General features: G+C 48.0%; 1 protein-coding gene across 4 annotated transcripts; it reads right to left on the reverse strand.

The window, feature by feature from the left end:
* Nucleotides 871–25,703, reverse strand: GGT7 (gamma-glutamyltransferase 7). Of its 4 annotated transcripts, none has more exons than XM_021077550.1 (15): nucleotides 25,482–25,702; nucleotides 18,147–18,382; nucleotides 17,625–17,776; nucleotides 16,264–16,381; nucleotides 15,331–15,398; nucleotides 15,043–15,116; nucleotides 14,537–14,733; nucleotides 12,278–12,365; nucleotides 10,601–10,728; nucleotides 10,354–10,442; nucleotides 8,079–8,228; nucleotides 7,842–7,959; nucleotides 6,706–6,843; nucleotides 5,676–5,768; nucleotides 872–1,800 (listed from the first exon to the last, which is right to left on the reverse strand). In XM_021077550.1, the coding sequence occupies exons 1-15, from the start codon at nucleotides 25,648–25,650 to the stop codon at nucleotides 1,681–1,683; spliced, it is 1,938 nt and encodes a 645-aa protein (XP_020933209.1). In that variant the 5' UTR covers nucleotides 25,651–25,702; the 3' UTR covers nucleotides 872–1,680. The 4 variants fall into 4 exon arrangements, with proteins under 4 accessions (XP_013840757.1, XP_020933209.1, XP_013840758.1 ...); XM_003134405.6 differs by having other exon boundaries at nucleotides 874–1,800; nucleotides 5,669–5,768; XM_013985303.2 differs by lacking the exon at nucleotides 15,331–15,398 and having other exon boundaries at nucleotides 871–1,800; nucleotides 5,669–5,768; nucleotides 15,043–15,172; nucleotides 25,482–25,703.

The raw sequence follows: 26,087 nt of genomic DNA on the forward strand, positions 1-26,087 counted from the left end.
GCCATTTGTTTATATATTGCCTATGCATGTTTTGCATTATAACAGCAAAGTTGAATGTTACTACAAGAACCATATGGCTTGAAAAACTGAAATATTCATATCTGGCTCTTTGCAGAAAAAGTTTGTTGACTGACTCCTGCTCTTGGATGAATACACTGCCATTCTTCCATCTCCTAACCATGGGACCTTTGCACATATTGTTCCCTTTGCCTAAAATGATATCCCCACATCATGCATCTAATCCTTTTCTGTTAATCTTACTAATCCTCACTACCTTGAGGAAGACGTTGCTGATCCCATCCCACTACTGAACTAGATTACCTTTCCTATTATACATCCTCACAGCATTCCTCATGGAGCTTATTGTGATGGCAATTATCCTACTTATTTGTGTCCTTACTTCTTTAATGTTTGACTTCCCTGCAGAGTGCAAATCCATAATAAAATTTCTTGTTCAATTCTGAATCTCCAGTGCCTAACAAAGGGCCTATAATATAATGAATAGATACATTCATGGGTGAATGACATAATATGTAAAAGGTATTTCTGATGTAGACTGTATAAAGTATACTTTATAACAAATAGTCTACCTAGTAGATGTGCAAATGGTTAAGCACACACATCAGGAGTTGAACATCTTGAGGCTGAATCCCATTTCTTCCATTTAATGCATGAGGAACATTAATACAAACCCCTTGACCTCTTTATGCCAGCTTCACATTTATGAAATGGGAATAACATCAGTACCTACCTCGTGAGATCTCTAATGAAGATTTTATAATGAAATTAGGATTATCCATATAAAGCATTTAGCATTGAGCCTGGCACACATTGTGTTCAATAGATTCTATCTATAATTATAATTATTGTTATGAATTATTTTTATTAATGCAAGTCTTGGTTAGATGGCAGATATTGTTACAACTCCCACAAAGTTGACTCTAACTTGCCCTGGAGTCAAGGCTACTGGAACAAGGTGAGCCAGCATCTCTTCTCTCATTCCCACTCCCAACACAACCAAACATGAAATCAGTCAAAGCCACGGTTAAGCAATATTCTTTCTTTAATTCCCCTTTGCAAATGGAAGCCCCTGAGCTGGCCCCCACCCCCACCCCACCCCACACCCTGGGTCCCCCCCAATGTAAGGCCCCCACCTCAACCTGGTGGGAGGAGGAGAGGAGCACCCCCTCCCCAGGATGGTCCATTTAAAAAAATCCTAGTCATTTAAGAAATGAGGCTGGGGACAGAAGGGAGCTGGAAGACAAGGCCCAGGTTAGGCCCAACTGGAGATGTTGGGGTGGTGAGGACCCTTGAGAAGGGTTTGCAAGCCCATCTTTAAGCTCAGGGCCAGCATAGCTGAGGGAAAGGAGACAGACAGATAGACAGTCTGACTCCTCAAGGTCCTGCCTGCTTGGTTGTGGGCACTAATACTCACCACCACCACCACCACCACCACAGGCCTTCAGATGGAGAATTTTCCAGTTATTCTGGAAATAGGGTTTGCTAAGCATCCCCTCTAGCCCCTGATCTGGGGCATCCTTGGGGTCCCTCTGAGACAAAACCTGGGAGAAGGAGGGACTCTAAGAACATGCAAAAGAGGGGAGCAGAGACACCCCCCCACCCCCACCCTGCTGCTCTACAGGATGGTAGCTCCGGCTGCATCTGGGCTCCGAGGGTCCTTCACACCAATGATGAAGTTGTTGGTTCTCCGGCTGCCATGGACCCAGGATAAGACATCGACCTTCTCCACGTGGTGACCTCTGGCTTCCAGGAACTCAATCTCTTCCTCTGTGAACTCACCTGAAAACCATCCCCCAACATACATTCAGAGAGTTCAGGGCACTGGCTCAGGAGTCTGATGGTCAGACCTGAATCCTGGTCCTGAGATGCTCTGCTGAGGAACTGTAGGACCTCGAGAAACTTGCTTTGTTTCTCTAAGCCTCAGTTTCCCCATGCATAAAATGGGGATTATCTGAGAACCTGTTACATAAAGTTGTTGCAGGGATAAAAGAAAGCACAGAGCTCAGAGCCTTGCATATGGTAAGTGATCAATGATGTACGGTCATTCTTTTTTTTTTTTTTTTTTGTCTTTTTAGGGCCACACCTACAGCACATGGAGGTTCCCAGCCTGGGTCAAATTGGAGCTGGAGCTGTAGCCTATGCCACAACCACAGGAACTTGGGATCAGAGCCATGTCTGCAACCTACATCATAGCTCACGGCAACACCGGATCTCTGACCCACTGAACAAGGCCAGGGATCGAACACTCATCCTCATGGATACTAGTCAGATTCATTACCACTGAGCCATGATGGGGACTCCCTATACAGTTATTCTTAATATTGAAAAAAGGGCTTGGCTTTGGAGTCTTCATTCCACCTGCCTATGCCAAGCTGCCATAATTACTTGCCAAGATTACTGCATAGCCCACTAACTGGTCTTTCTGCTTCTAGTCCTGCTTCCTTACAGTCTATTCACACAGCAGCCATTAGCCAGAACATGCCACTTCCCCTGCTCAAAACCTTTCACTTTGATGACTCTTAGACTAAAAATCCAAAGTCCTTACCAAGGCCTGTAAAGCCCAACATCATTTGGAATCTTGCAGCTCTCTAAATTCCTTTCCTCACTTCCTTCCTCTCTTTCTCTCTTGCTTAACTCTACCCTAGCTTTCTTGCTGTCCCTCAAAGAGACCAAACATGCTCCTACCTCAGGGCCTTTGCACTTGCTGTTCTCTCTGCCTAGAATCCTCGCCTGCTAGATAGTCACAAATCTGGCTCCCTTTACTTCAGTTCAATCTTTAAGAACCTCCCTGACCACTATCTAAAATAGCGGTCCCCCCCAAAAAAAAAAAAATAATAAAATAAAATAAAATAAAATAGCGGTCCCTGTCTTTACCTTGCTTTTTTTTCTTTTTTTAGAAGTTCCTGGGCTAGAGGTCACATACTAGCTGCAGCTGAGGCCTTAACCCACTGAACAAAGCCAGGGATTGAACCCACATCCTCACAGAGACAATGTTGGGTCTTTAACTCACTGAGCCATAATGGGAACTCCTTGCTTTATTTTCTTTCAAAGTACTTATGGCTACCTGCATCTTGCTTATTTATTCACTGGGTCTCCCTCTACTCGTTTTGTTTGTTTTTTGCTTTGGGGGCTGCAGGTCCCAGGCTAGGGGTCAGTTAAATCGGAGCTTTAGCTGCTGACCTACACCACAACTGCAGCAACACAAGATCCGAGCTGTGTCTATGACCTACATCACAGCTCACAGCAATGCCAGATCCTTAACCCACTGAGTGAGGCCAGGGATCAAATCCAAATTCTCATAGATACTAGTCGGGTTGGTAACTCACTGAGCCACAACGGGAACACTAAGGCCCATACTTCTTAACATGGACCTCCATGATAAGTCCTGTAACCTCACCTCAACAAAAATCTGATCTTCTTATTTCCCAAATGGGATGATTGGGGTAGTTCTTGAGATAGACACACAGCATTAAATAGCTTTAAATCCCAGAGTTGGAAATGTATTCCCTTTATGGTTCATTTCCAATCCTTTCAGGAATAGAAAGTACTATACTCAGGTCTGGTCTTTAACATTTTTTTCTTTTCTTTCTTTTCTTCTTTTTTTTTTTAATGCCTACACCTGCAGCACATAGAAGTTCCCAGGCTAGGGTTGACTTGGAGCTGCAGTAATGCTGGATCTGAGCTGCATCTGTGAACGAGGCCGCAGCTCATGGCAATGCTGGATCTTTAACCCACTGAGCGAGGCCAGGGATCAAACCCACATCCTCATGACACTATGTCAGGTTCTTAACCCGCTGAGCCACAGTGGGAATTCCAGGTCTCTAACATTTCTAATTTCCTTCTTTAAAAGAGAGAGCAGGCCTCAGAACTTTCCATGGGCAAAAGCATCTGACTAAAACCTAAAAACATTTGATTTTTTTTTTGTAGTTATTTATCATCTATTTGTGGCAAATGATGCCATTTTTCCATTTGTGATTATAAGATTTACATTTAAAATACATTTAGGTTAAAAAGGAAGTCTGTTTGTAGACATGCATTAGGAAAATAACACTTTAGATGGCGTGTAAATATGGCAAAAATCATAAAGATATTGGATAAATTCTGAAGTTTGGGAAACAATGTCTCTAGTCCAGCTGGCCTTCTTGCCGTACTCTGAGCCATTCTCTCTGGCTTTGCCCAGCCTATTTCCCTCCTCAAGAATGTTCTTTACCTCCATGTGCCAAATTCCTGTGTCAAGGCCCAGCTAGTTATCACCTCTTCCGTGAAGCCTCCCAGAGTCCTCAGGTAGGTGAACTTTCCCTTCAAGTCTCCACACCACATACTGCTGTCTTCAGGGCCAGGATGAGCCTCTCCCACCCCCATGGTAACTTAGCACAGAACCTTACATTCGATACACACCAGAAGGTATTAGTTGAACAGTATTCATTTTCAAGGATTTTAGCCTCATCAACCATCAACTCGGGATCCACAGTGTCACTAGCCAACAACAGGGTGTGACTACTAAGGATCTAGGTCTGGGGCTTCCAGGAGCTATCAAGAGCCATGCAGTAAGAACTGAGTCTTTGCAGAGTTCTCTGGTGGCCTGATGGTTAAAGGACCCAGCATTGTCACTGCTGTGGTGTGGATTTGAATCCCTGGCCTGGGAACTTCTGCCTGCTGCAGGTGTGCCCCCCCCCCCAACAAAAAAGGATCGAGTCTGGGTATCAGCCAGGCGTGGCATGTGTCTGATCTCAATTCTGCCATTCTGCCATTTACTGGTTGGTCTTTGACTACTTTATAATCTTTGTGAGGATCAGTTTCTTTATCTGATGTAAAATGGGGAGACTGAACAAGCAAGGACCATATCTCATTCAATTCTGTATCCCCTCTGGACTAGCATAATACTTTGTTCTAATAAAAACTCCTCAATAGTACACATAACTTTCCCATGAAATTAAGCTGTGTCCAAAATTAAGCACCTATTCTTCTTAGAGAAAAGTCTATCTCTTCACCATAACGTATAAGGCCCATGATCTGGCCCCTGCTGCTTCTCTGGTTTATGTCACCCTCACTCACCCTGGTCTCCTTTCTACTCCTAAAACATGCGAAGCCCATTCCTGCCATGAGTTCTTTGCACTTGTTTCCTTGACCTACAAAGCCTGCCCTAGTTCTTTGCATGGTGGGTGCTTTCTCACTCTTAGATCTCAGCTTAAATGTCACCAAAGAGAAGCCTTCCCCAGTCATCGAGTCAGTCATATACATGATCCTGCTTTAGTGCTCTGCAGAGCATTTATTTTGATTTCTCATATTTCTTTGAATATTTATTTTCCTGTCTGCCTATAACTGCACCTAGTATAATGTCTGGCACATAGTAAGTATTCAATGCAAACTGCTGAATGAATGGTTTGCAAAATGAACATCTTTATAGTATTTTACAAATGAGAAAACTGAGACTCAGAGTGGAGACATGAATTTCCCAAGGCCACAGCCAGATAATGGCAAGACAGGTTCCAAACTCCAGATCTTTCGCTGTTCCAACAGGTTGAAGGAAATCAAATTTTCAATGGCAAGGAGTTGGTACTGGTGGAGGCAGGGGCACCCTTGGAAGAAGCCCCCCTCTCCACCCAGTCCTGTGCCCACCCCAAGGGGACCTCTACTCTGCACTCACTGTCCACCTGCAGGAGGTTGGACTGCAGGTCCGGGTGCAGGCGGCCACGAGCCAGGCTGTCACTCAGGTTCCGGTTCAAGGTCAGGACATTCAGCAGAACCTGGAGGCAACCAAGGGACAGAAGTCAGGGCTGTCCCAGAGGTGTGGGTTCAGGATCCAGAGTCCTTGCCCCTTGTCCAGGTTCCTTAGTCTTTAGAACATTATCCCAGGGGTGTCCTCTGAGTCTCCCAACACCCCAGAAGACAGGCAGGCCTGTGACGACTGTCTCCATTTCATGGAGGGGAAGCTGAGGGCGGGAGAAGAAAAGTGATTCATTCCAGAGTTTGGAGAGAGCCAGGGAACTGTTGGGCCTCTGTTTCTTCATCTATGAAAAAGAAATAAGGATTCCTCCCAAAGTTGGGAAGGTTAAAAGGGCTAACACATGTAACACTGTGTCTGCCACTTAGTAAAAACTCCATAAATATTAGCTATTTGTTATTATCTCCATTTTACAGATGAGCAGACTGAGGTTCAGAAAGGCTAAATAAATTCCCCGACACCACACAGTCGGAAATTGGCAGCACTTTGGCTGGGACTCCAAAGCTCAGGTTTGTTAACTCACCAGGTGCCAAATACATGCCTGGCACATATATCAGATGTTCAACACATTCGTGGAACTGTTGTGAGGTGTTTTAGAAGGTAGCAGGACCTTCCTTTCAAAATCAGATCCCAAAGAGGGCTGCTCATTATTCACATGTTGACTAGAGACATGATGGGACTTGAGGTTGACAGAACCTCGGCAGCCCAGATGTTATATCACTCCTCAAATCTACTGGCCCTGTGACTTTCCCTATAACCTGGGAAGACATGGACCATCGGGGCTCTGTTTTTGCTAAGACCAATGCAGTGCGTGTCCCCAGTGCTCAGGATGGGCCTGGCACAAAGCAGTCTTGGCTCATGTTTGCTGCATGAGTAAGAGACGAGGACAAGCCAGAGACAGGAGGGCATCTGCAGCCCAGATCATAGCATGGCTCCTGGCCACATAGGGGAAACCTCACCTGTGTCAGGCCGCTGAGGCCCCGGGCAGCTCCATTGGCCCCCAGGGCGAGGTAGGTCCCACAGAGTCCCTCTGCCGGCCGGACCACAGTGGGCAGCAGGAAGGACAGTGGCCGCTTCCCTGGCTGCACCGAGTTCTCCTGTTGTCAGAGGACGGAGACCACAGAGGGATAAGGGGTCGGGCGAGACAGGAAAGGGCTATTTCCCCACTCTTGCAACACCTATCCCTCTCCTGAATGTTCCACAGGCCCAGGTTTCCTGGGGACAGGTCCCTTCCTAGACCATAGTTTGCTCTTTGTGAAATGGGCAGGATCCCTGGATAAGTGAAGTGGGTAATGGAGCCATAAGGCCATGGGGCTGCTGTGGGTGGCAGGAGAGGGATCAAGCCAAGAAAGATGACTGTGGGTCCTACTGTACAGCACAGGGAACTGTGTCTAGTCTCTTGGGATAGAACGTGATGGAAGATGGTATGAGAAAAAGAATGTAAATATATGTATGACTGGGTCACTATACTGTACAGCAGAAATTGATACAACACTGTAAATGGACTATATTCTAATTTAAAAAAAAAAAGAAGGAAGGAAGGGAGAGAGAGAGGGAGAAAAAAGGGAGGGAGGAAGGAAGGAAGGAAAGACAGACAGACAGATAGATGACTATGGGAAAGAACAGAATAATCCCCACCCTGGTCATCTCCAGCTGTCTTTGTCCTGCTGGGGCCCCTGCCTGGAGGGTATTAAGAGCACTGATCTCCAAATCTTCATATCTCCTCAGTGCCCCAAAATAGAGCTGAGCCCCCATCAGCTCAGCATCATACCGTCATAGACTACTACTGTTGAAAAGTACCCAAAGCACCAAAAGGAGGCCGATATCCTCACTGTACAGAAGAAACTGACGCCCAGAGAGGGGGCAAGACTTTCTCTGGGTCACACAGTGAGACAGTGGCAGAATGAGAAGAGGTTTCTTTGGAAACCATCCAGCTCTGAGCTCTAGACTTGGGCTGGGAATGAAGTGTATACATTGTTTCGGCTGTTTTTCCTTATACTGTAATTTCCCAGAAGTAGGGAGGGAGGAGCAGTCATACTACTACACCTCCTACCTCACCTCAGAGCCCCAGGGGTGGAGGGAAGCAAGACCCTACCAGGCTGGGCGCAGGGTGGTTAGCAGTCCTGTTGGGCCAAGAGAAGTCCAGCATCTGGCTGTTGAGCAGGATTCCTGAGGGGGTGATGAGGCCACTGCCAAAGGGCCGGTTCAGGGAGCTGAGGGCCAAGGTTAGGGCCAGGTAAGCCCTGAGCCTGGCCTCACTCCCACCCAACCCCCACCTCCTTCCTGGTCCACATGATCCCTTGTTCCGAGTCCTGAGTCTGAGCTGGCATACCTGACCATGGCTACAATGAAGTCGTCAGGGCCCATGATCAGCACCTGGGCAGCTGTGGGAGCCCCGTTTAGCTCATAGATGGGCAGGAGCGGGGCAGTGGTTGTCTGAGAGTCATTGATCTGGCCCCGGAAGTAGGCGGCCTCCACCTTGCTGAAAAGACAAGGGGTAGGAGATGAACATATAACAGGCTCTCATCATCCCCCACCCCTCAACGCTTTGTGATGTCTGTTTGTGTAATTATTTGATTACTATCTGCCTCCCCCAACTGAACTATTAGGCCTAAGAGAACAGAAGCTCACCTATTCCTAGAGTATAGGGGATAAATAGAAAACAGTTATTGCACTGAATGAATGTATTTAGGCATTATTCAGGCTTTCTTCTAGAGCCAATGTTTATTTCATGTTTAAATTAAGTTTTTAGTTACTTGGCTCTGCTCATTTAATCTTTTCTATGAAAGTATCTCAAACAGAGTGGACGTTCAGAAAATATTTGTTTTAAATGGACAAACTGAATTCATTTAACTTAGTGTTTGTGGTCCAGAACTAAAAATTTATTAAGAGTTTAGTCGGAGGAGGGTTTTATATACAGGAATATTTACATGCTATTAGAATTTTCTTTTCTTTTCTTTTTGTCTTTTTAGGGCTGCACCCATGGCATATGGAGTTGCCAGGCCAGGGGTTGAATCAGAGCTGTAGCCACTGGCCTACGCCAGAGCCACAGCAACGCGGGATCCGAGCCGTGTCTGCAACCTACACCACAGCTCACGGCAACGCCGGATCGTTAACCCACTGAGCAAGGGCAGGGATCGAACCCGCAACCTCATGGTTCCTAGTCGGATTCGTTAACCACTGCGCCACGACGGGAACTCCTGAATTAATTTAATATGTGTGTGTACTTTAGAGCTAAATTTGCATTAATCTTTTTTTTTTTTTTTTTTTTTTTTTGTCTTTTTGTCTTTTTGCCATTTTCTTGGGCCGCTCTCACGGCATATGGAGGTTCCCAGGCTAGGGGTCGAATCGGAGCTGTAGCCGCCAGCCTACGCCAGAGCCACACCAACACGGGATCTGAGCCGCGTCTGCAACCTACACCACAGCTCACGGCAGTGCCGGATCGTTAATTCACTGAGCAAGGGCAGGGACGGAACCCGCAACCTCATGGTTCCTAGTCGGGTTTGTTAACCACTGTGCCACAACAGGAACTCCATAAATTTGCATTAATCTTGAAAACTTGGAATTCTCCACTTTTAAAAGTTCAGCTGAGGGTTTCTTACCTGATAATGGTTAGCCAGTTATTCTAACTGGTTAGCGAATGACAAGTTATCAGGATTACTGAAGATATTCATTCAGTTTTCAACCATGAGGGCTGGTAGCCACAGAGACAGCACAGAGGGTTTTGTTTCAGGTGGTCTGGGGGTGGGGGGAGGAGGCTTGGTTTTTAGGCTTTATCCTTATGACCTTGACCTGGTTATGATTTCAGTTGCCTCTGTTTCTGTTTTCTAATTATTAGCTGTTCATTTAGTCTCATTATTTCCAACTGAATTCATAGAAGGTTGTTTGAGTATTAGTACAAATTTACATGAACTATATTTTTGGCTTCTAATCTTACCTTTAGCTAGTCTTTAAGTAGCACTTAAATGGTAATCAATCTTACCTCTATTACCAGTTTATAATAAAAATGATTATCTGTTGACTATTTATTATGTGCCAGACAACTTGGTAAGTGCTTTGCATGTATGATCTTGTTTACTCCTCAGCACCATCTCATGAGGTTGGCACCATTATTGTCAGGCCCTTGTAGAAATTGAGACTTAGAGAGTTTAAATGACTTGCCCAAGGCTGCACAGCTAGTGGATAGTCAGGCTGGGAGTTGAACTGAGGCAGTCCAACCAGAGCCCATAGTCTTACTACTATGTCCTGCTGCTAATGTAGGTATATTTTAATCAAAATCCCCACCACCTCCAGTATTTGCTTGGGGGCTCTTTTCATTGTTATTAGGCTTTCTTTTTCCACTCAAAAGGGAGAAGAGATGCGTCCTTACAGATACCCTGCTAAAGTAAAAAATACCTGACAGCCACATGAAGTAGACCACCTTGTTGTGCAGATGGGGAAACTGAGGCGCAAGGCGTGGCAGCTAGCGTCACGCTGTGAGTTGGGTTGAGCTGAAACTGACTTGGAACTTCAGGCCTTATTGTTCCACCAGCTGCTTTCCACCTGATTCTTTCTCCACATCTACTACCACCTCTGTAGCACCCAGGGTCCTAGCCCTGAGGACCCACCTGAGCATGTCATCCATGCTCTCAGTGATGGTAGAATCGTAGACAGGATCTCCCAGTCTGCTGGCCAGAGCCAGGGCAATCTTCAGGGTCTGAAAACAGAGCAGAGGTATGGAAGAGGCTGCCAAGCCCAGCACCTACACCAGGATCTTTGTGTGTGTGAAAAGTTGGAGGTGATTTAGTCCTGCCTTACGGCAGTATCCCATCCCCTTACCCCAGACCCAGGGTGGAGGGGAGGGGTCAGCCTTACCTCTGCCACCCAGTGAAGAGCCTGTTCCCGGGATACCAGGCTGGTGAGATTGAAGCCCTCGAGGATGTTGAGAGCACTGATGAGGGCAGGGCCTGTGTGTGGGGCTGGGGGACTGAGAACCAGGTGGCCTGAAAGGACAAGAAATGACCGATGGCAGGGGAGGGGTCAAGGCATTTCCACATCCCACCATCACAAAGACTGGGACCACTGCACTGAACCCCCCATCAGATAGGGAAACTGCACTGAGAGGCAAAGGGACCCACCCAGGTTCACATGGGGAGTCAAGGGCAGGGCCAGGACTCCAACCCAGAACACTTGTCTTTGCTTCCTCTTCCACATGAGGAAATGAAGGCTCGAGAAAACTGATTTGCCCAGAGTCACACTGCAGTCCATTGGCAAAGCGGGGGACAGGTGTCCAGATGTCCAAATGTCCAGATTCCTGGTCCACCTTGTGTCTCCTTCCAGCTACTCCCTCAGGCTAGGATAGTATTCAGGGCCCCTGATGGTCCCACCCCTGAAACTTGTTGGAACAGCAAACTTCTCTTCCTATTCAAGGCCCCTGTTATTAGATGTTTGGATATCAAAGGAATAATAATAATAATACCTGACACATAACATTAACTAACAAACTCATTTAATACTCATAACAGCTATTGTTATATCCCCATTTTATAGGTGAAGAAATTGAGGCACAAACAGGCAGCTGGTCCAAGGTTACAGGAGATAAGGGGAACCCAGAGTATCGAGTTATTGGCATTGCCAAGAGAACCCAGGCACGGGAGGACAAATGGAAGTCAAATACTATACATTCAGTGCCCATTCTGATCAGGGTAACTTCTAACCTCATCTCATTAAATCCTCATGGCCACCCTGAGAGGTAGGCACTGTTATTATTTCCAAGGCTCAGAATGGGAAGTGGTTCATTCAAGGTAAATGGCAAACCCAGGTCTTCCTGGCTCCAAAGCTATGGTCTTCCTCGGCCCCACGTACTAGCACCTCTGGCAGAGGAATCAGCTCAAGAGATTGAGGCCTGGAAACCTGAACTCGGAGGAAGCCTCTTCTGGGGCTTGAGGTGATCTGGGCCCCTTTGAGGGGGGAAAGCCTGAGAACTTTCTGAGGGACTAGGAACCTGCCACTTTGGGTTCAGCAAACACAGGCCTTGCCCATGTCATAAGTGTGGCTTTCTGGGTTCCTCGTTGGTTTTGAATCTGGTAGGTTAAGTTCCATTCCTTCCCTAGGGCTCAGTTTCCTCTTGGAACAATGAGGGTGTGGGTCTATGACTGTCTTGAAGGGTTTGTTCTAACCTGAAGCGAAGATGGATTTTGGCTTTACGGATTCTTTTTAGGAAATAGAGGGCAGTGAGAGTGGGGGCTGTGGAGTGGTTGGAGGCAACACAGAACCCAAATCAAGAAAACCTAATAGCCAGAACCCCAATTTCTAGGCCTTAGCCTTTGAACAGACCTCCCTCCCCATATCCTAAATACTTGGGGTAACTAACCCTACAACTACTGCAGAAAGTAGGCTGTCTCTGGCTTGCTTTAGGTTGGCTGCTTAGGCAGCTCATTGCCTCAGTTTCTCTCTCATGAAATGGGGAGGAGTCATTAGGCCAAAAGGATGTGGCCATGGACTGGGAGGCTTCTCCTGAGTGGGGACCCTGGGAGCTGGGGGAGAGGTCACCTCTGTACACGCCATACACAGGATTCTCCACAAGGGCACTGTAGTTGCTGAAGTCCTCCTCAGTTATGACACCCCCAGCGTGCTGAGCCTGGAGGGGAAAGAATATCCCCCACCTCTGTGAATCACACATGACACTGTGAGCATGCAGGTTTGGCCTAAGTCCTATGTTTGGATCACAAGAGATCAGATGTTTATAACTTTGGTGCCTTCTGCAATGCCTATCATGGTCTTTAGCTCTGGGTGCCCCAGGAAGAAGGAAGGGGAAAAGCACTAACAATAAGCACCCCCTATGTGCCAGACATTGTGCTAGGTACAATCTGTGAATGATCTCCTTAGCTTGGCATTCAAGGCCCTTTGTGATCTGGCCCCTGCCTACCTCTCCAATCATGTCCTGCTATATCCTGATGAGCTCTATACAGCGACCCAGAGTGATGTGCAGATCCTGAACTCATGATTCCATGTCTTTGCACATACTACCCTCTGCCTATGTAGAAGGAAGATTTTCCATTTACAGCAGCACTTGTCTAGGAGTTATCAAAACTGAATTCTGCATTTCACTATAGCCACCTAAAGCCACTCCAAAACCATGAACTCTGGTTGACTCTGGAAGGAATAACCCTTACTGGATATAACTGAGCATTCTACTGACCAGTGAACCAATCTTGTACAAACTGTACATTCTATCCAGCTTGCTAATTGTCAATCCTAAATTAGCATAGCCACTAGGTATCTTTTCCTTTTTTAGTACTTTTTAGTACTTGAAACCTCTGACTTCTAATCTACCCTCAGTGAACTACACATTGAATTTCTTGGCTTTGTCCAGCAAGTTCATAAACTCAATTTCGTGTTTTGTTTCGTTTTGTTTTTCTCTTAAAGCTCTGATGGTCTTTGTTAGTTTCCCTCATCCCCTTCTCCAACTCCAGGAGAGGATACAGGACCCAGGTAAGGTTAATCAGAACATTCCTTTTTTGTGCCACAGTGATTGATTTGGGAAGTAGCCATGAGACCTATGACAGGCTCATGAGACACAACCTTGAGGCTCTGCTGGAACTACTGGGATGAGAACTGCTCTTTCTCTGGGATGGCTGATGTAAGGATGGCTGGTGGGGGACAGGTGTGGAAAGGATCTGAGAGAGAGTAACTTCAAACAGAGGAAAGTAGAGTTCTGAGGCCAAAAGAGAGAGCGAGAAAGAGAGACCAAGTCCTTGCAAAGCAGATGGGGCTCCTGGACCCAGCAGATCTAAGGCCAGTACTCTGCTGGACTTTCCAGGTAAATCCATTTGAGATGGGCACCTGTATCTCCAGTGCCCAGCACAGGATCTGGCACATAGCTGGCACTCCATGAATGCAGAATGAGTGATGGACCTGTTTAATTCCCATACTGTATGGCAGAGATGGATATATCCACCCCCATCGCACAGATGAGAGAACAACTGACTTGGTCTGTGTACCCTTATCTTGAAAATAATTTTCCACTAGTAGTTTTGAAATACTGCTAACTGTTCTCAGAATCCATTATTGTCAGACTAAGACTCTTTGGGGTTGGTTGGTAGCCTTGTGTCAATCCTCCCCAGTCCTCAGAGTCACCAGTGAAGGAGGTGTTTTCCTCAGTCCCTAGAAAACCCAAGAGCAGGGTGGGACTATGGGCTCAGGGAAGCCACTGGGCCTGGGAGGGCCAGGACAGGCCACTGTATGGTTTGGCACCAGCCTTGGGGAACTCAAAGTTACCTCTCTTTTTTTTTTTGTCTTTTGTCTTTTTGTTGTTGTTGTTGTTGCTATTTCTTGGGCCGCTCCCGCGGCATATGGAGGTTCCCAGGCTAGGGGTTGAATCGGAGCTGTAGCCACCGGCCTACGCCAGAGCCACAGCAACGCGGGATCCGAGCCGCGTCTGCAACCTACACCACAGCTCACGGCAACGCCAGATCGTTAACCCACTGAGCAAGGGCAGGGACCGAACCCGCAACCTCATGGTTCCTAGTCGGATTCGTTAACCACTGCGCCACGACGGGAACTCCAAAGTTACCTCTCTTAATCAAGATAGGACATTCCCATCACCCCAGAAGGTTCTTTGTGCCTCATCCCAGTCAACTCCTTCCAACCCCATGAACCACTTATTCTGACGTTAGTTTTGTCTCTTTCAGAATTTCAAGTAAATGGAATCCTCAGTAAACATATGTAGAAAGAAAGACAGGGGAGCAAGGGGGAAGAGGACGTCCCTGCAGGAGGGTCCTCCGGGGCAGAAGGGCTCCAAGTGCTCACCTCAGCCACCATCTCCAGCGTGAGGTTGCCGCCTGCGTAGAACGCGGCGGGGCCGGAGGTGCCGAGCACATCCAGCACCGCCGCCAAGTCGGGCCGTCGCAGCAGCGAGCCAGGGAGTGGCACGTGGCCCAAGGGCAGGAAAGTCTCACGGAAGTGCTCAGATGCATTGGGTGGCAGCTGTTCAGCCAGGGCCTGGGCTGCGGGCAGGGACAGGAGGCTGGGCTAGACACGCAACAGGTGGAGCAGCAGAGGGCTGAGAAGCTGGCCCTAAACACTCCTGCCCCTCGGGAGTCTGTTCTAGAGGAGGCAGTGTATAAGGGTCCTCCCAGATCGCCTCATTGGAGGCTGCCTCGCAGTGAAGGCAGGGTGGTGTGGGGAGGGGGGATCTGAGGAGCAAACTGGAAGAGAGGCACTTTCTGGCTTAAGCCCCAAATCTGAGAGGTTACCTCTCCCCTCTCAGCAACCTCATGGCTTTCCCTTACCCACCCCCCCAAGGCCCCACTGACCTAGATCATGGGTCACGTTGAAGCCATCTTGGGCCACAGCTGCTGCAAAGGCCAGGACTTGGGACCATGGCAGCCTGGGGGAGCCGGAGAGCAGGGTGTGGAGGAGGTCCTGGGGGGAGGAAGAGGGGTCCTGGGGGGGAGGGGGGGTTCCTGGGAAGGAGAATCCTGGCAAGGGAAGGGGATATTAGGAGGGGAGGGTTGGGAAGGGAAGAATCTAGGAAGGTGGGAGAAGGCCACCCAAGGAGGAGTGCAGGCAGGGCCCCTGGTCCCCAAGGGAAAAATCTTTACCTGCCATAGAGCTGGTGAGCTTCATGTAGCCCCTTCACCATTCCGGGGACCCCCACCAAGAGCCCAGGCTGGGCAAGGCGGGCAGGTGAGGGAGAGAGGAGACCAGGTCACTGGAAGGGGGGGCTGGGCTGAACTCCGCAGAGCCCCAAGCCAGGGATGGGGGGCTGGCACAGGGGAGAGACACAGGCCAAGTATCCCAGAGGAGGGACAAGCTGTCCCCAGCAGGCATCCCTCCTATCTCCCTGACTTCCTATCCACAAATGCAGAAAGGCCTCATTTATCTATCATAGTTGAGGGAATTATAAATTAAGCAAACCCTTTTAAGAGCAAGACAGAACCAATTTAGATGGAGACTTGTCTATATTGGATTATACCTACTCCTGCCTTTTAAAACTGTGGACAGGGGACCTTCATTTAACCTTTTCATATCACAACACCATTAGTCTGAACTGTGATAATTCAGGGAGGTGTTTGGCTTTTGCCGCTGCACTAAATATCTGTTTTTCCAAGTTATTCTATTTCCTCCTTTGCTCTCAGTAGGAACTGCTTCTAGCACTTCCTCTATAATCTTTCAATGTGTCATGGCTGGGAAAGTTAGCAACATCAGGCTCAGAGTGAGATGTGTGAGTGATAGTGCAGTTACTTTGTGACACACCAGGCTGCTCAGTGACCTTTTTTCTTCTTTCTTATGTGCCAGATAGGCAAGGTTGCCAGAGAAGTAAGGTGTTGCTGTACTGCTTGTTATCAACCATCCAGATTTTTTTGTTCATTATTTTATTTTGGGGGCTGTCTGTTTCCCTCATAGCTTAAGAACATCTTGCTTAACTCTTTTCCTCACCTTCACAGTAAATACTCAGCAAAGTACTGCTTGGGTTAGCAGAAGGGCAATGAAGGGAGACATCCCACCCCCCTCCTTCTCACCAGGGTCCCCACCTTGGTCTCCCAGGATCTCTGCAGGGCCTCTTCTCTGAGAGCCCCTGGTGCAGACTCCCGGAAATCAATTAGGCGGCTCTCATTTCTTCGGATGTCATGTACCAGCATCACACCCCCACTGGGGGAAATACAGAAGGGGGAGGGTGATAAGAATGCCTTTCCTCTGAACAATTAACCTGCCATCCCTTAACACCTCCCCCTCGCAACAGTGATGGCTATACACTCAGTTTGTCATCAGGAGTCAGGTGTCTGAGCCCCTCCCCAGCAGAAATTCAGAGACTCAGCCACCCTACCAGGGTGGGAAGTGAAATCAAGGGGGTTGGGGATCCAGAGTCCACGGACCTCTTCCAGTCTGTCACTGGAGACTTTAATCCCTGATTAGGGAAAACCTAGAGACTGGGAGAACAGGATGTTCTGCTCCCCCCTCCATCCCCTCCCCCTACCACAGCTGGACCCTTGCCAGCTTCCTGCACCTGCCTCTATAGTATGTCCTTGCTCCCTCTCCCAGGACTGAATTATGTAAAGACTGTTTGTACACAACCAAAAGTGGAATTTCTTGGGTAGGGCTCGGAGGGCTGGTCTTGCAGGAGCCAAGGTATAGACTCAGCTTGTCCCTTTTCTGTAGCTTGTTTCCATTTGAGATGGGGGTTACATCTGAGATAATTGGCCTGCCAATTAACATAAGAGGGAAAGCCAAGTGACACAATAGGGAAAGCAGGACAGATAAACAAAAGGGAGTGGTAGGAACTATGGCCAAGTGGACAGTACAAGCCCCATCATGGGAGGCAGCGTCTATTCAGCTCCAGATAACTGAAGCCATGTGGGAATGTAGGCCCAAGGTTACCAGGTCTCCTGATTGTTCAAGAAATGTTAGAAAGCTGGATTTTTATGAAAATTCTCAACTTTTTAACATTAGCAAACAAATTTTTAAAAACCAAACCAGTCTCTGTCCTGGATGTGGCCATTGGATGGTCAGTTTATAGTTTCTGTCTTGAGTGTTCTTGTCCTGGGGTGTATTTTTGGAGGACAGAGAATCCATAGCTTTCATCAGACTCACAGGGATTTAATGATTTGTAAACCCTAAAAGTTTAAGTATCACAGCCTTAATTATTGACAGTATATCTCCCTCACTTTATAGTTTATGAAATCAGTTTCCCAGTTAAAAAAAAAAAAATGAAAACCTCCTCTGACTCCATATAAAGAGAAGGGAGTAAGACTGGGGTGCAGAAAGAGAAAATGCAAGGAGTTGGGGGTCTAGCTGCCCCTCTGCTCAAACTTGGAGACCCCTGCGTGAAGTCACAGACCAAAAGATAGAAGGGGGACTGGGGCACCCCAACCTCCACTAGCTGGGAGCTTCTTACCCGCCCAGGCCTGAACTGTGTGGAGCCACGATTCCCAAACACAGGGCTGCTGCCACAGCTGCATCCACCGAAGATCCCTGTTTACTGAGCACCTCGATGCCCAGCGACGTGCAATGGGCAGCATCAGTCACCACAGCGCCCTGATGAAATATCTGGAAGGGAGAGAGGAGTAGGTCAGGGCAATGGGAGCCCCCATATCTCCCCCAGGTACATCCACAGAGGGTGGGGGTGAGGGTGGGAGCCCTGCCCTTTTGTCCTCTTGACTCTCCCTTGTGACTCTTCCCTGCTTACCTCAAGTGACTCCTACGGGATCAGTTCTCTTCCTTGAGCTCTGTCCCCCTCCTGCCCAGGAGCCCCTCCCTCGGGACCTTCCGCTCCCGGGTCACCGCCCTCTCCCCTTTCTATTTGCTGGCCCCCTTCCACCACTCAGGCATTCCTCAGTTCTCACCTCTCCTCAAGCACTTTCTCACCCCTCCTCCCCATGTTCTCCCCTTCTGCCCCTCTGCACTCCTTCTCCCTCACCTGGGGGTCCCCAAAATAGATCTGCATGATGAGCGCCACAGTGACACCCGTGGCAAAGGTGAGGCAGGCCGTGACGATGACCGTGAGCCCATCTTGGCGGCAGGAGCACTCGGAAGCGGCCGCAGAGAACGGGTCTTTGCGCGTCTCCCGCAACGGCGACCCGTCCTGGCTGCCCATTTCCGAAGACGACGACGGCAGCCGCTGCAGACGTGCTGACTTCAGGAAGGAGTCCGGGTCTGCGGGGCGGCGGCCGGGGGTCGGTCTGGGCAGCTCTGACCCAGCCCTGCCCGCCCTCTAGGCGGGGCTATTCTGCGTACCCCTCCACCCCCACCTCTCCCGCCCAGGTCAAACGAACGCCGCTGATTAGCACCGTTCCCCTTTCAGCGTCTCCCCAAGCACTCCAGGGAGCGTGGGGGTAGGGGCAGGGATGAGGGGCGGTGGTCCCAACTTGGAAGAGACCGGGACCCTCAAATGGGCCACAAGGCAGTTGGATTCCCGCCCCCAGGTCAGATTTCCCGGGATCCAGGACCCCGGGCTGAGAACACTTCCTAGAGAGGCGGGGGTTGGGCCCTCCCTGGAAACCAGATCCTGCCCCACCTGGGGCCCAGCCTTCTATGCTAGGAGTCAGCTCCCAAAACTGAGTGGACAGACCTTTGCTTCCAACTTTGTTACCATTGTCCATCCATCCATTTATTCATTGGACAAACAGGGAGGGCTTGCTATGAGGCTGGCCCTATGCTAGATGCTAGGTTAAAAGAACAGATGGTTCCTGCCTTCGTGGATTCAAAGACCAGAGAAGAGGATAATAAACATGTTTCTTTCTTTCTTTTTGGACCACATCTGCAGCATGTAGAAGTTCCTGGGCAGGAACTAAATGTGAGCTGCAGCTGTGGCACTATGCTAAGAATCAAATTGGTGCCACCACAGAGACAATCCGGGTCATTAACCCACTGCACCACAGCAGGAATTCCAAAAGATGTTAAGTTAACCAAGGAGTATACCATTACAAGTTGTGGCAGGTGCCATGAAGAAAAAGGATGAAATGATAGAGAACAATGACACGTGTTTGTGGAGCTTAGCTGGGGAAATTAGGCAAGGAGAAGCAGAGGTGACTTAAGCTGAGAACTAAGGGATGAGAGCAAGAAGTGAGTGCGTGGAGTGTTCCAGAAAGAAGGAACAGCAGGTGCAAAGGACCTAAGATAGGAATGAGTTTGGTGCATTAGGAAAAAATAATAATAAGGAGTTCCCTTGTGGCACTGCAGGTTGAGGATCTAGGGTTGTCACTGCAGTGGCTTGGGTTGCTGCTGGGATGTGGGTTTGATCCCTGGTCTGGAAACAGCCAAAAAAAACAAACAAACAAACAAACAAAAACTAACAAAGATCTGGGTGGCTCTGGAGCAAGGAGAAAGAGGAGTGGGGTGGAGGCTAGGTCAGATGCACTGGGCCTTGAGGACTTAGTAACAAGGTTGGATGTTACCCTAAGAACCACAGGAGGCCACTGGAGAGTTTTAAGCAAAAATATGAAGCCATCTGTTTTGTGTTTTAAAAAGATCCCTTTGGCTGCTGTCTGGAGAATGGATCTCAGGGTAATAAAAGTAGAGGCAGAGGAGCTTGGAAAGCTACTTACTTGCGGGATGATCATGGACAAGTCATGAGCCTCACTTTCCTCATCCTGATAATAGAGCTGATCCCTAACTGGCCAGATGGGAACAAGGATTCCATGTGGCAAGGTATACCAGACTCTCTGCAGGTGCTCACTCAAAGTTATTTCCACTTCTTCTCCACCTAGGCCAGGCAGAGACCCTTTTCCATCCCATTGTTTCCCTTCTCTGGATTATATTAGCCTTGAACCCAAGTTTCTAAAATGGCCTAAAGGTCCTGGGTGTTTGTGAACAGTAAAGAAATAATCTGAAATCTTAGCCTTAGTACATGACTGTACTCATGATGTGTTTAAAAGTTCATTCATTCAGTAAATATTTTTTGAACATTTGCTACTATGGCCTAGGAGTATAACCCCTTTAAAAGTCTGTGGGTAATATTAAAAATTGAATGTTATATTTTCCTGTTTAAAGTACTATCATGGGAGTTCCCATTGTGGCGCAGTGGTTAACAATCTGACTAGGAACCATGAGGTTGCGGGTTCGATCCCTGGCCTTGCTCAGTGGGTTAACGATCAGGAGTTGCTGTGAGCTGTGGTGTAGGTCACAGACACAGCTCGGACTCGGATCTGGCATTGCTGTGGCTCTGGCGTAGGCCGGCGGCTACAGCTCCGATTAGACCCCTAGCCTGGGAGCCTCCATATGCCGCGGGAGCGGCCCAAGAAATGGCAAAGAGACAAAAAAATAAATAAATAATAAAAATAAAATAAAATAAAATACTATCATGGTTGATTCGTGCTAAAATGATAAAAATCCAAGCTCAATGACCTGGTGTTCAAGATCTATACCCTCCTCTTTTGTATAAATAAGAAACCATATATATATATATATATATATGTAATTTTTAGAAATTATTTATAGAAGTTACTTTTGGAGAAAGATACTGAAGGTGAGAATGAGTTGGAGAATTGTTTGAAATTTTTACTACTTACATATATTTCTTTTGTTATTTTTAAATCAATACATCTATTTTCATGTATACATATTTTATTATGTATTAATAAAGAGGGAAAATTGCAGGAGATAGAATGGAGAAGAGGATTTTTTTTCTCTTTTTCCCCCCCATGAACATGTAATTTGTTTTAAATTTTTTATGGGAAAAAAAAAAGAAATTGTCTTCTGGAAGCCTCCCTCAGTTGATCATGCTTGCTTCTAACCTTCAGTACCAGCAGCACAGAGACTGTATACAAAACTAGAATTCATTCAACAAACAGATTTTAAATTCCTATTGTGGACACAGAACTCTCCTTGTTTCCTAGAAGTTTCAAATGAACTGAAGGAAAGGGTTTTGAACTTATAGCTATTTATTTGGCTGTGCCATGGCACCCTCAAAAATGAAACTTATAAGCTAATTCTAGTTGATATTTCCAGGTACTTGTCTTTAAAAATGTTTTCTCCAATTAGATATGAGGAGCCAGGAAGTGAAGGTGATATGGCCTTATCAGAGTTAGATATATTCAACACTTCCTGGACATCCCTGTGGCGCAGTGGGTTAAGGATATGGCACTGTTACTGCAGTGGCTTGGGTCACTGCTATGGTGTGGGTTGGATTCCTGGCCTGGGAACTTCCATATACCATGGGTGTGACCAAACAAACAAACAAACAAAAAAACTCAATTTCTTATTCCACCAATCATTTATTATGAATATATGTGAATATATAAGTGAATATAATTATCCATTTATTCAGTAAAAATATTTACCGAGTACCCAGTGTGTATGTGGTGGGGAATTAATACCATTGATTTTACTGATGTGTAAGGACAACAGCCAGACACTGGGGAAAGCCTAGTTTGGGATCAGAAAAAACAAGTCTTCTTTTTTTTTTTCTTTCTTTTTTTTTTTTTTGGTCTTTTTAGGGCTGCACCCATGGCATATGGAGGTTCCCAGGCTCGAGGTTAAATCGGAGCTGTAGCCGCTGGCCTGCACCACAGCACAGCAATGCCAGATCTGAGCTACATCTGTGACCTATACCACAGCTCACAGCAACACTGGATCCTTAACCCATTGAGCGAGGCCAGGGATCGAACCTTCATCCTCATGGATACTAGTCATATTAGTTTCTGCTGAGCCATAATGGGAACTCTGAAAAAACAAGTCTTTTGAGGAAAAAAAGGATGAGTGTAATTTTGGCCATTATGAACTCGTGAGACAACAGCAAGAGTAGTCTGAAGGCAGCTGGCCTAGTAGGCATCTAATATCTGCTTAGATACCTTTTTTTTTTTTTTTTTTTTTTTTGTCTTTTTGCTGTTTCTTGGGCCGCTCCTGCGGCATATGGAGGTTGCCAGGCTAGGGGTCAAATCAGAGCTATAGCCTCCGGCCTATGCCAGAGCCACAGCAACGTGGGATCCCAGCCGCATCTGCAACCTACACCACAGCTCATGGCAATGCCGGATGGTTAACCCACTGAGCAAGGGCAGGGACCAAACCTGCAATCTCATGGTTCCTAGTTGGATTTGTTAACCACTGCGCCATGACGGGAACTCCCCAAATCTCCTTTCTTATTCCTCATTTCCTCATTCCTGACCAGACTGAGTGTTTGACCTAGGCCTAGACAACCAGAACCGGCACCTCTGTACAGCGACTGGTTCAGGTTCATGTGACTAGCACTACCACCAATGATACTCAAATTCTGTGTTTTGTTTGCTGAAACTATTGGGAAAGAGAAAGACTTTCTCTCTCTCCAGATTGTAAGTCTGTTGCTGTTTGGGGCATCTTACCCTCACAAGATGGAAGGCTTTTTGAAGATGAAGCCCATAAAAGTGAAAGCAAAGCAAATGATGGAGAAAAGCCAATTCCCTTTCAGGTACCTCGATGCAGCTATGCCTGAAGCTCTGTATCCTTGAACTTTCCAGTTATGCTACCAATACAATTCTCTTTAGATGTAGCTCAGTTTTAGCTGGGTTTATGACAAAAGAACCCTGAACAGAGTTGGCTTGGCAAGTCTAGAACTCAGGAGAGAGATCTTGGTTGGAGACTGGGATCATATCCAGCTTGCTCGATCCTTTGAGGGAGAGTCATTAAAGATTTTTGAAACAGAAGGTGACATGATTAGAAATGCAAGGAGGTGTGGAGTTCCCTGGTGGTCTGGTAAGGATTTGGCATTGTCACTGCTGTGACTCAGGTTTGATTTCTGGCTGGGGAACTTCTGCAAGCCATGGGTGCAGCCAAAAAAAAAAAAAAAAAAAAAAAAATGCAGGGTGTTGGATGGGCTGGGGGTGGGAGGGGGTGGAGGAGAGGCAGGAGGCAGGAAGAATTGCTATATTACTTATGGGTACTACAGGTTAAGAGAGGATGGTGGTAAATCTACAGTGGTGATGACAGGAATGATGAGATAGAATTTGGAAGATATTTAGAAGGGAGACAGAGAACATTTGATCACTGTTTAGAAATGAGAGGAAGGGAGAGAATCATGGGTGGCTCCTGGACTTCTACCTTGGGAACTGGAGGAATGGCAGTGTCATTAACTGAGATTGACATTGGAGGAAGAACGGGTGTATGAGTACAGCACAGAACATGCTGAAGGTGAAGAACTTGCAGGATATTCAGAGGTGAACATCTGGGGAAGAGAGGAACGCAGGCCTGGAACTCAAAAAGAATAAATAAAGTGTGTCCCTAATCTTGGAGTGGTCACCATCTAGCTCTGTTTCACTGGGCCTGCTGTGGGGCGCCTGGCACTTGGTTCTGGGGAACAGCAGACTAGAGGCTAGCTGGGCACAACCAAAGTCCTGCATAAGGGGCAGCACCATCAGGTGGCATCAGCAGACTGAGAACATAGGCGGTCATATTAACCAGCAGGCTGGTCCAACTGGGCCAGGGGAGCCTTGGGGCTTGGACGCAGTGCTGGGAAACATGGCATTGAAATGACTACACTGGTAGGATGGCAAAGTCCTTGGAACCTTAGTGCACAACCTTGGCATGAGGTGCATGTTCCCAGAAACTCAGGTGACTAGGGTCTCTGCTGGATTTTTGTATAGTTTAGGGTAGAGCCTGTATTAATTCCCCAAGGTGCTCCCTGAGGTTTGAGAACTTCCTCCCCTGCCACTCTTTCATCCCGAGATCTTCTCTTTCATTCATTTATGTAATCAACAATTTTTTGTTCAGAGCTCAATACTGCATTGGATGGTATAGAAAGGATGATGAAGAAGGCACTCATGATCCTATCCTCATAGGGCTTACAGACATGGGGTAATGAAAGTTTGTGCAAATAAATAACCACAGGTTTTGAGAAATGCTAAGATATTTATAGAAAATGAGGATAAATCATATCAGGGGTTTCCAATCTCTAGACTGGGAGAGATAGGCATTCCCCGATAGGCTGGAAGAGGGAACACAGGCTGGTCAGGGTAACTGTATCCATTGTCCCATAATGACTGCTGGGACCAAAAGTAACATTCCTGACCCCCGAAGAAAGGACCTGGTTTCAGGCTGGTATCCACCAGGACACTTCTTCCTGCTACCTCCTGATTCCAGAACTACTCCCTCCAGAAAAGAAATTTTAATCGGCAGCTTTGACATTTGATGTCCCAAAGCCTCCCCATCTTCCCCTCAAACTCCCTCCAGGTGGGATCCATCTAGTCAGGTTGGCAGGGGCTGTTGGTCAGGGCCAGGTGACTGGAAAGTTGTGGAGGGAGAAAGAATTTGGGGCTATCAGGCTAGGCATGGCCACAGAAGGGCCAAGATAGAGAGGGCTGGGCTGAGAAGCAGAATCTGCCAGGCTGGTAAGGGATACGACTCAAGTGCAGGCACGGAGAGGAAGAGAGAGTGAAGCAGAAGGATGCTCTAATGCCAGGAAGTGACGTTGAGAGAATGAGGGATAGGAGATGGAGGTTGAAGAATGGAGGGGAGGATAGAGCTCAGCCACATGGATAGGAGAGGGAGCATTAGGGAAGAAACGCTCAGAGAGCTCTTGGCCGCAGCTCTCCCCCAAGCCCTGTCTCCTCCTTTCCTATTTTCCACTCCTGGCCTTGCCTGTTCCTGCAGAGGGCTGAAGGGAATACAGTAAAATACTGGGGCCTGTTTCCTAGGGGGCAGGGTACCTTACTAAGATCAGGCTTGGCCTGATCCATTGCTCTGGGAGGGGTGAGGTAATCCACAGGGCAGTGAAGGTGCTCTGGTCCCCAAGGACTTTGAGAGGTCATGCAGTCCATCCCCCTGTCTCCCAAACCTATCACTCGCAGATAGATGGGAATCATATTCTCTTTACCGTTCCCTGGACATGAAGAGATTCCCAGTTTCTCCTCATGGTCTCTTCTTCCCACAATCCCTGGCTGTGTGGAAGTTCTTCTCAAAGCCTAGCCTCTATCCATCCTGCTGCAGTCTCTGACTTGGTTTCTCCTATTCTCTTCTCCTTGACTACAGAAAGTCCCCTCTGGGTGATCACAGTTGCTCTTTAGGATCTCCCCTCCAACATTCCTTCCTTATTAGTTGGCTCTTCCGAAAGGGTAACCCCAATCCCTCCTACTGCAGTTCCCGGCATCCTCCCTTGTCGCATCCTGAGCCTCCAAGGTAGAAATGCATCCCCAATCCCACCAGATAATTAACAAAGACAGGGAGAAGGAAGAGGTCCGGGAAGAAGGGAGTAAATTAGGGAGATGGAGCTGGAGGTGATGCTCTGCGCAAATGGAGGAGGGCCGGGGCCGTCCCAGGGGGCAGGGACTGGGCCAGCGGGCCTCACCGGTATCAGGGTCTCCGAGGAAGGCGTCCTCGTCCTTGCGGCCTCTCAGAGGGACGGCGGGCGCGGGCTCGTCCTCCGGCAGCCTCGGGAAGCTGGTGATGCTCATGTAGTCCACCGGCGAGTAGGCGCCCAGGGCGCTTTCCTGACTGGCCTCGTTCTCCGCCGCCATCCTCGCCCGCGCCCCCCAGCAGCGCTGCGCCTGCCGGAAGTGCTGCGGCGGGGGCGGGGGGCGGAGCCTGAGTTCCTGAACTGCCGGGAGGGGGCGCCTCACCCCGACCCTTGGAAGGTGCGGGTGTTTGACTCGTGCACCCCCCCACCGCCACCCTTTGCTTAGCGCTGCCAGCCTGCGTTGCGCTCATACGCTGGAATGCAGGTGTGCACGGAAATCCAGGAGGGCAGATCCCAGTCGTGCAGTGGCGGGTCAGGAGGGAAGAGCGCGCGGTAAGCACGCCCTTAGAGACTCGGGACAACTTATGCAGCCCAGGAGCCAAACCCCTTTCTCCTTCCAGTATGAGCTAGAATCCTCCCCAAACTCCAGGTTCTCTCTTTGGCCCGCAGTCCCTTTCATTGGCCGCAAACCTCTCTCTTCGACCCCAGATCCTGTCT

The sequence above is a fragment of the Sus scrofa genome, chromosome 17 (genome assembly GCF_000003025.6).
Source record: "Sus scrofa isolate TJ Tabasco breed Duroc chromosome 17, Sscrofa11.1, whole genome shotgun sequence".
In the NCBI taxonomy this organism is placed as follows: domain Eukaryota; kingdom Metazoa; phylum Chordata; class Mammalia; order Artiodactyla; family Suidae; genus Sus; species Sus scrofa.

Bases quoted from the DNA above. Each gene is read 5' to 3' on its own strand.
- GGT7 (XM_003134405.6), bottom strand. From the start codon at position 25,650: ATGGCGGCGGAGAACGAGGCCAGTCAGGAAAGCGCCCTGGGCGCCTAC. The intron at 8,229-10,353 runs GTGGGTCCTCAG...TTGTCTTTTCAG, and splicing joins AGCATGGATGACATGCTCAG to CAAGGTGGAGGCCGCCTACT. The intron at 6,844-7,841 runs GTAGGGTCTTGC...CTCTGACAACAG, and splicing joins ACCACCCTGCGCCCAGCCTG to GAGAACTCGGTGCAGCCAGG.